Source organism: Aulonocara stuartgranti (assembly GCF_965226115.1).
Source record: "Aulonocara stuartgranti genome assembly, chromosome: 10".
Classification (NCBI taxonomy): Eukaryota; Metazoa; Chordata; class Actinopteri; order Cichliformes; family Cichlidae; genus Aulonocara; species Aulonocara stuartgranti.
Genome location: NC_138946.1, coordinates 3,111,566 through 3,120,423, shown reverse-complemented (window position 1 = coordinate 3,120,423; position 8,858 = coordinate 3,111,566). Strand labels below are relative to the sequence as shown.

Here is an 8,858-nt window from a genome sequence, read left to right as displayed (position 1 = left end):
TTTATTTTGATGTGATATTTGGAGATATTTTTGTACCACATGCCTGGATTCTTATGAAACCATCACTGAGCATCCACTTGTTGAGCATGACTTCATTTTTTCTCCATATTACTTTTCAGAATAATGTATATAAACCAGGCTCATTTGTGATACAGAAATTTTAATAACGCTAAAATCACTCTGAAGGCAGTGAAGGACGGAGATATCAGGAAAGATTAAAACCAAAGCTGCAGAGCGAGAGGAGTCTCGATTTCTGCTGCAGCGTTTGAATGGTGGGGTCAGAACTGGGTGTAAAAGATATGAAAGCAAGCATCCATCTTGCCTTGTATTGACGGTTCAGGCTGCTGGTGGTGTAATGATGTAGAGGATATTTTCTTGGCCCCCCTGATGTCCACTGATTGTTGCTGATCATGTTCATCCCTTTATGATCACATGAAGAGATCAACTCTCAAATGCGTAAATTAAAGCAGACGACTCGTAAGCTGTTAGAAATGGCGTGTCACAGATTTAGAGGATCATCATTTAGCCTGGAGAAATAGTTTGCTGCTTTATAAGAAAGCCCTCCGCAGAGCCAGAACATCTTACTATTCATCACTGATTGAAGAAAATAAGAACAACCCCAGGTTTCTCTTCAGCTCTGTAGCCAGGCTGACAAACAGAGCTCTGTTGAGCCAACCATCCCTTTAACGTTAACTAGTAATGACTTCATGAACTTCTTCACAAATAAAATTTTAACCATTAGAGGAAAAATTACCAATAATTATCCCACAGATGTAACATTATCTACAGCTACTTTCAGCACCATTGATATTCATTTAGACTCTTTTTCTCCAATTGATCTTTCTGAGTTAACTTTGGGATGAACCGGTTTTTGTCTGAGTGTGTTGCTGGGTCTGAAGTACACTCCAAGCACGACCGAGCCACACACTCAGACAAAAACTGGTTCATCCCAAAGACAAAACTCCTAAACACAAGCTAACAACACACTGTATGCTGTGCAGTGCGGCGAGGAATGCTCAGACCTCTACACCGGAGAGACCAAACAGCCACTTCACAAGCGCATGGCACAACATAGAAGAGCCATCTCGACGGGACAAGACTCAGCGGTCCATCTGCATCTAAAGGTCAAAGGTCACTCTTTCGAGGATGCCAATGTTCACATTTTGGACAGAGAGGACGGATGGTTTGAAAGAGGAGTGAAAGAAGCATCTATGTCCACTCAGAACTCGCTATTTGTCAGATTCCTCCTGTTTCGCTGTTACATCATGCGCGGTGTCCTTTAGTGTTCCTTCAGTTTTCAGATGTGCAACATCTGAGATCCCTTTCCAGACGCCTTAACGCCCACTCACATCCTTTGACCTCAGCAAATCACATGATAGGGTGGGGCTAGGTTTCACAATGGATTCACCTGAAACCTTGGCTGATTGTGACCGATACCCGTTTAGATTAGGTAGAGGATCAAGAGGGGGTCCATTACCCTCTTGGGGGACACTGCCATACTTGTTGCCATGCTTACTTGTTCCTAGAGTATTTAAAAGTAGAACAGGAGGCGGAGCCTTCAGTTTTCAGGCCCCTCTTCTATGAACCAGCTTCCACTTTAGGATCAGGAGACAGACCGCCTCTTTACTTTTAAAATTATGCTTCAAACTTTCCTTTTTGACAAAGCATATAGTTAGCGCTGGACCAGGTCACCCTAATCAATGTGAGGTGTTTGGAGAATAAGATGGAGGAGCTCTGTGAGCTGATTGAGACCAGAGGGAATGCCATGAGTGGAGGCGACTCATGATAAGTAACCTGCAGGATATAAGACGGGTGTCTTCAGCACAAGCAATGCCGGTTGGTCTCTGTTATGACCCAGGTCATCATTTCTTGTGTTGCTTTTGCTCCTCCCACCTCAGGGGGGTGTTGTTCGTTTTCTCTGCCTTTTTTGCTTACGTAAGTTCCGGGTGGAGGCTAACCACTGGTTGAAGACTGAGGGGGGCTGGCTATAAATTGGGACCCATCAAACTCGGCATGGCCTGCCTACTTCCTGCTTCCAAACAGGCTGTGTGTTTAGCCCTGTGCTTTATGTTTAGCTGTGTGTTGAAGTTTCTGTGATCGAAGAACTAGATTGTTGTTTTTGTAAATATTGTAAATAGACCTTTTCTGATTGAGCTGGCAGTTTTAGGGATGGGAAGCCTTGTTTTTTTTTTCAAAACCTTTGTTCTAGTGATGGCCAAATGAAGCTTTTAGCATTGAAGCTTGAGTTTAAAAACTGTTCATTACTCGCTTTTCAACACGGTCATCTCTGGTGACATCTGGTGGCCAAAAGTATGAGGAACAGCTTGAATCTACACATTAAAGTGTACTGCTTGATTCTGACCGCCCACTCTACAGAGTTCACAGTTCTGTCTGATATTGGGCCGTCCTTATGTTGCTTTGAACATGTATTTTTGGGTGAAAAAATTATGTCTATTTCTTTAATAAATAAATATGATCAATAAACATTTCTTATTTAAACATGACCATGGTTTGGTATTTCTTTGCTTCTGACTTCTTGATGTTGGTAAATACAATAGATAAAAAATACATATAATATACATATAATAATGTACAACACATTATAGAGTAGCTTCTGCTGTGAGGTTCTCCCTCCAAGTACTTATGCAATTAAATCACTGGACAGGTGTGTTTATAAATAATATGATATTAGGCCAATTTTCTTATACATATTTTTGACCTGGGCTATAATTGATTGTGAACTGGAAAGTCAAAACATGGTGTATTTAAGGTTATCCTGTTTGGTGTTTATTTACGAAGAGAATTTGTTCCACTGTGCGATGGCCGAGTCTGTTTGTTGTCTTTCTCCTGCCTTAGAGAAAATCCTCTCACGTGGAACAGACGATGCTGGAGTGACTAGAAACTGGTAGAAATGCAGGTGTATATATATACACACAAAACAAAGGCAAACAACAAGAACAGAAACCTGGCAAACCCACCCAATTGACCAAAATCGCCATCTCTCGCCATCAAAACACGAGTCCCGCAAATGATTCACTTCCTTATAAACCACTGAATCAGGCACGGAAGCAGCTACGTTGTAAATAAAGCCTCGAGTTAGTGCTTCTGAAGCAGTGTGTTGGGTTTTTTTGACACTGGAGCGTCACGACATCATGACTTTTTTTCTCCTGTAGGTTAGGAAGGCCGTGTAGGTTGTACACGGTTGCTGTGTAGGTTATGAGGCCTGTGTTTTACTTTGGATTTCTCCTGATAGGTTAGTTCTGTTTCATTTCTAGAGCGTTTTGTTTCTTGTTTTGGCCACGCCCACCCCAACGTTTCTTACCTTCCAAGATTAATAAAATACTCGGTTTTTGTAAAACTGCAAACTCTGTGGCAGCATTGGTCCTTCCTTGGGAACAGGAAGCGGGGGCGTTTTTCTGTGTCGCACTCTGGTTTCGCAGTTTTCCTTGGCTCTCTGAGGACTGACTGGCATCTAAATGGGATTTTTCAAGCTGCCGTGTTACGTCTGTATTTTCTTATAATCTCTTTGCCCAAGCAAAGTGTACCAACACTCCTTTAAGGGTGACAGTGTTTACTGTAGAACTTGTGTTGCTGAGTGTGCCTGACATACACATTTCTATTCATGCATGCAGAAGCAAATAAAAGTAGAAAGTCTGAGGTGTGAAGCCTTGGCGCCTGCAGCCATCTATTAACCCGACAAGGTCAAGACAGTGACGGCATAACGATGACGTTTCCTTGGCAGAAGCGCCGGACGCCCCGGTGTGACTCCTTCTGTTGGCACTCGCTGGAAATTTTCCAGCCAAACACAAAAGCAGCTACAGAAAAAAAGCAGCATTTTCTCCTCCGTCGAGCCTGACGCAGCCTTCCACCGTCGACTGTTTGAGTGTTGCCTGGAAACCTGCTCGAGCTTGCTTACATGTAGTAAAATGGGAACATCGGCACATCCCTCCAACGCACCATCACATCGCCACAGCAACGATGGAGAACGGGCTGGCTTCGGTCCCACATTGCTGTCCTCTCATTGGAGCATCTGCCGGCGTCGTCTTGCTGGCCACGCCCACTGTTACATCGCAGCTTCAAAGCTGGAAGCAGCTGTCAGATCTAAAAGCTTCCCACACCTGGTGCCAATGTGGAGGCTGAAGAAGTGAGGCTCAAGATGTTTGAGCAGTACTGTAACTAAACACGTGTTTAAATTCTCTATTGCAAAAATGTGAAAGTTTGTTGGAACCTCTGAGATGTGGAAACACTTCAGCAGCTCTATGTTTCACTACTTTTATTCAGCTGTATTCAGTTCTCGTGTTTTATGTGAAGGGATCCTTTTTGGTTTGCATGTCTTGGTTTTTCCTCACGTTGTACACTTGGAGAACTTTCTGCAGTTGAACATGTCTGCGTTTTCACTCCGACGCTGGGATTTCATGAAGACATGGCTGACCGTGATGAGTTTTAACCCAGAAGATGTTATTGTTTCACATGTACAGTAGTTACCGTGGCCCGAATGTCTCAACAAACCTGACTGCTGGTCCATATTAGGTCCACCTGTGGGTAAAATAAGTCGAATGAAGACCAAATGCTGTCTACAGAAAACTGCACGTGGACCAAACATTCATTTGTATCTGGCAAGAACTAAAACTTAGTGTCAGAGTCCCCTGTCTACCCAGCTGGCTCAGTGAGGCTGCAGGTATTTGTTATTGTTTTTGCTTCTCGCTCGCTCGCTCGCTCTTCTCCTCGCCTGGGCGGAGCTCATTGTGGGCTCCCACTTTTGGCCAACACACCTGGAAGCAGTTACTCAGCTGCAGCTTATTATCCTCCCACTCCCTGCCACTATTTGAGGAGGCGGCTCAGTTCTTCTGATCACTCGAACGTTGTACGACACACGTCACCGTAACCTCGGGTCAACCTAATTGTGATTTCTTGTATTTTTTTTCCGGCTTTGATTTCTCGTCTGTTGTGGACTTCCGTTGGATTGCCTGAACGTGTGCAAGTTTGCACAGTAGACGGGAGCGAGTGGAGTGCAGAGAGTGGATCGTTAAGCATGGAGCCCCTGGATTCGCCTCACATTCTGCATATAGTCACTAAGTGTTTATGTGTCTAAATAAACCTTTGCCCTTTCCTTCAAATCTGCTCTTGAGTCTGTTCTGTCATTCGAGACACTTGGAGCCCAATCCGGTCTTTAAGTCCAACGTCATTAGCGGTGTCTGGGCCCAAACTCTGCTCCAGGTCCCAAAGTCAAACGAACACTGCGGGATCACTGAGAGTTGAAAAACTGTCTGAATTCTTTCATCCGTAATAAAATGATCAGTGTGGCTGCTCTGCCAGGTGTAACAATTAAGTTTAATATCCAGGTATCCATGAAAACCGAATTTATGAAATTTAACAGAGTTAGAAGTTAGGAGGGAGTTAGCTCGCTAGCTTCCATCTAAATGTAGTATAGCATGTTCTGACAGAGAGATTTTTGAAACTAATTCAAACATACAGCTCTGTTATCACTTCCAACATAAATGAAGACAGAAAACTAAACAGCAGTGACGTTTGTAGGGTTACTGAAGTTGGGCTAGCTGGTACATAATGATGTGCTATGTGATCGCTAGCTACACAGCTATGTTAGCATAATAAGCTTCTGGGCCCAGGATACTCTACGTTTATTAAGGTTGTTGTGTTTTTTACATGTTTTAATGCTTTGTATCTTGTTCTATTTAATCTCAGCAAGACCCTAAAAACAGTCAGTGATCACTGTCGGCCTCTCTCGGTTTTTATTACCGTTAATCATTTTAAAGCTGTTTTTAAAACCTTAGGATGTAACTACAGCCCAGCCCATGCAGCAGTACATTAATGACTAACCTCGTATTGTGGATGGATTATCTCAGTTGTTCTCCTGGCTGAAGTTTGGTCCTTTTACAGCATCCTGCCATGCGATTACATTTGTCCCGAAAAATGCAATCCTTTTTCGTTGGGCTTTTTTCCCCTGAACTTTATTAAGCAACAGTATACAGAGAATGTACACAAATTGGAACATAGTTAACATATGCCAGGGGTGTAATGTAAAAAGTTACATACATTCAAATAATTTGTAATTAACACAAATAGTAATTATTTTATAGCCTTTTTATTAAGTGATCTACTAATCAATTTTATGTAAGATAGAGTATCATTATAGTAGTGTTTAAAATTAGGCTTTTGGCTACTGTATTTGCATTTGTGGAAATAGAATTTAGCTAAGACAATTAACAAGTTTATTACAAAGTATAGATTTTTTTGCCTTCGAAAGAAACAAAATACAACATTTTCCATTTCAGAGTAAAGTCCTTGTAGAGCGAGTCTACTGAAGTCTGTCCAAAACGTTCTAGCATGTGAACAGATCCAGAAGATCATTTTGGCTTCCACAAAATCCACAGATCACATTTATGTCCCTTTTGAACTTTGTCATATAATGATTAGCAGGATAATATTTATGAAGTATTTTGAATGAAACTTCTTTTGCTTTATTCCTCACAAGATACTTGTTAGGAGTGGTTCATACTCTTTTCCAAGTAATGTCACCGACAAAGGAATTGCAATAAGAAATCACCTGTGGAACAGAGATTCTCTCTGGAAGCATTTGGAGCAGCCTTCCTCGCGTCGCTGTGACGTAATCGCCCTTCAAATGCGGCCCTGAATGGGAACGCAGCTTATGAATGCGCTTTTATCCACGTTCACCTGCCGCTGATCACGTCATCCACCGGTCCCAATTCCTAGACCGCATCCTTCGGAGACCGCATTTGAAGGTCTAAAACGTCACAGCCAGGCGACGAAGGCTGCTCCATTTCCCCGGATCCTATCCCAGAATTCATAGCGCGGCCCAGCCAGTAGCAGCTTCCAACAATGGCGGCAGATACAGGGTCGGTAGAGATGGCATCGGAGGAAAGCTACATTTTTAAATGTAAGGTATTCTTGAAGTAGCGATACAAATGTTAAGATGTTAAAGTTAATGTGAGTTTAATTTTAAATGTTAAGGTGAAGTTGTTGTTTTTTACAGTCGTTGAACATACGTGACTGTAGATGACAGTCCCGCTCTTTTTTAACATAAAGGTTAGTTTGAATATTACTCTTTCTGGGTCACAAAATAAACTTAGATTTGAGCTGTGTCCAAAGTCAGGATCTGCATCCTTCGGAGGACCCGGCTTTCGCGGTCCATGTGGGCCGGGTCCTCCGAAGACCGAGAAGGCCGCAAGTGCGATGCTGTGAAATTGGACTGTCTGGTCTTTACATCTGCGTCACCAGCTGTCTCGGTGGAGTTTAATATAACGTGTTTATTAACCCGAGGAGCGAAAGACCGCGAGGCGTTTGAAAACGATGTGCCGGGAGCTCGCTTTCCTCTCCGGCTCTACTGAGGCGGCTAGCTATCGAGCTGGGTCGTAACAGACGTCTCCGAAAACGTCGGAGCACGTTTGCAGATTTGTGCTGTCTTAATAAATCGAGTAGATATTTGAAGTGTACACGGCTACATTCTCACCGTAACTTATCTTAAAAGTTTATTTTGTGACCCAGAAAGCGTAATGTTGAAACTATTAAAACGCATCGTTTTCAAACTCAGGTTAAACATGATGTACAAGTCACTTAGATCAGCGGTCCCCAACCCCCGGGCCTCGGACCGGTACCGGTCCGTGACTCGTTTGGTACCGGGCCGCGAGAGTTGAGGCTCAGGTGTGAAATGTATGATTTTCAGGGTTTTTATCGGTCTTTTCACGTGTGTTATGAATAAATTTTCTTTTTTTCGGTACCGGTACTAGTTTTATTTTGTTGTATTTATCCGCGACACCTTAAAGGCCGGTCCGTGGCGCAAAAAAGGTTGGGGACCGCTGACTTAGATAACGTAAAAATGTTATTGTTTGGCTTTATCAGTGTTTTATTTGTTCCTGAGTAAGTCGGTTTGGATTACAGTTATAGTTTCACACAGCTGAATAAACGTTAAACAGTAACGTGAGATGCTCGAGAATTTACTCCTTTTATATTTCAGGGAGCAAAGAGCAGACGGCTGAGTTTATTAAACTCCGCGGAGACAACGAGCACCTTTTCACCGGTGCTAAACACTCAGCCGCTCTGGGTTGGAGGTACAGTAACAGTATGCAGTTTTTAATCTGTTAGGCATGCGAGTGCTTTTTAGTTCGTACATTTTGTTGTTGCTGTTCAGGGATTAACGTGATTGACATGTTCCTGTGCTTTCTGTCTGTTAGGGCAGTTCTTGAGAAGATGGGCCTGCTGGGAAAAATCACCCCGTTGCAGGCCAAAAAAAAATGGGACAATTTAAAAAAAAAATACAAAGTATGTACAGTCGTATTCAAATATGGATTTTTAACTATAAGTTATTAAACGTGTTCATGTAAACGTGTACTGATGCTGTTTTTCTCAACACCACTTTTGATTTCCTCTGCCTTTAGGATTGCAAGTATCCAGGGTCAGGCGAGGGAGGGATTGAGAAGCCCACTGCTGCTACATGGCCCTGGTTTGCCCTTATGGATGAAGTGTTAGGACAGAGGCCTTCCACCAGGCCTCAAGTCCTAATTACCTCTATCCAGGACAGCACTCCAGGTCCCAGTTCAGCCGTAGGACACCAAGCGTGGGATCAGGAAGAGCAGGAGGATGATGGCCAGCTGGAGCCAAGAAGGGAAAAGAGAAAGAGGAACTGGGAGAGCGAGTTGTTGGATTTGATCAGAGAGGATATGAGATTGCAGAGGGAACTTGAGGAAAGAAGAGCAGAGGAAGCACGACAGAGAATGGACAGGCTGTTTGGGTTATTGGAAAAACTTGTTGAAAAAAAATGTGTAAAGTTCTGTAAATAAAAATCGCTGTGAATGCTTCAACTTTGAGTTATTTTTTTCAAA

The 8,858-nt window shown here is 42.9% G+C and overlaps 1 protein-coding gene and 1 long non-coding RNA gene across 2 annotated transcripts; one reads left to right on the top strand and one right to left on the bottom strand.

The window, feature by feature from the left end:
- Nucleotides 1-3,332: 3,332 nt before the first annotated feature.
- On the bottom strand, nucleotides 3,333-6,645 carry LOC309715994. Its single transcript, XR_014279349.1, has 3 exons — nucleotides 6,566-6,645; nucleotides 5,839-5,967; nucleotides 3,333-4,536 (listed from the first exon to the last, which is right to left on the bottom strand). It is a non-coding gene; the product is annotated as an uncharacterized lncRNA (long non-coding RNA).
- A 126-nt stretch (nucleotides 6,646-6,771) lies between these two features.
- LOC309715992 (uncharacterized protein) lies at nucleotides 6,772-8,837 on the top strand. Its single transcript, XM_082549538.1, has 4 exons — nucleotides 6,772-6,916; nucleotides 7,994-8,087; nucleotides 8,211-8,298; nucleotides 8,415-8,837. The coding sequence occupies exons 1-4, from the start codon at nucleotides 6,859-6,861 to the stop codon at nucleotides 8,814-8,816; spliced, it is 642 nt and encodes a 213-aa protein (XP_082405664.1). The 5' UTR covers nucleotides 6,772-6,858; the 3' UTR covers nucleotides 8,817-8,837.
- Nucleotides 8,838-8,858: the final 21 nt, after the last annotated feature.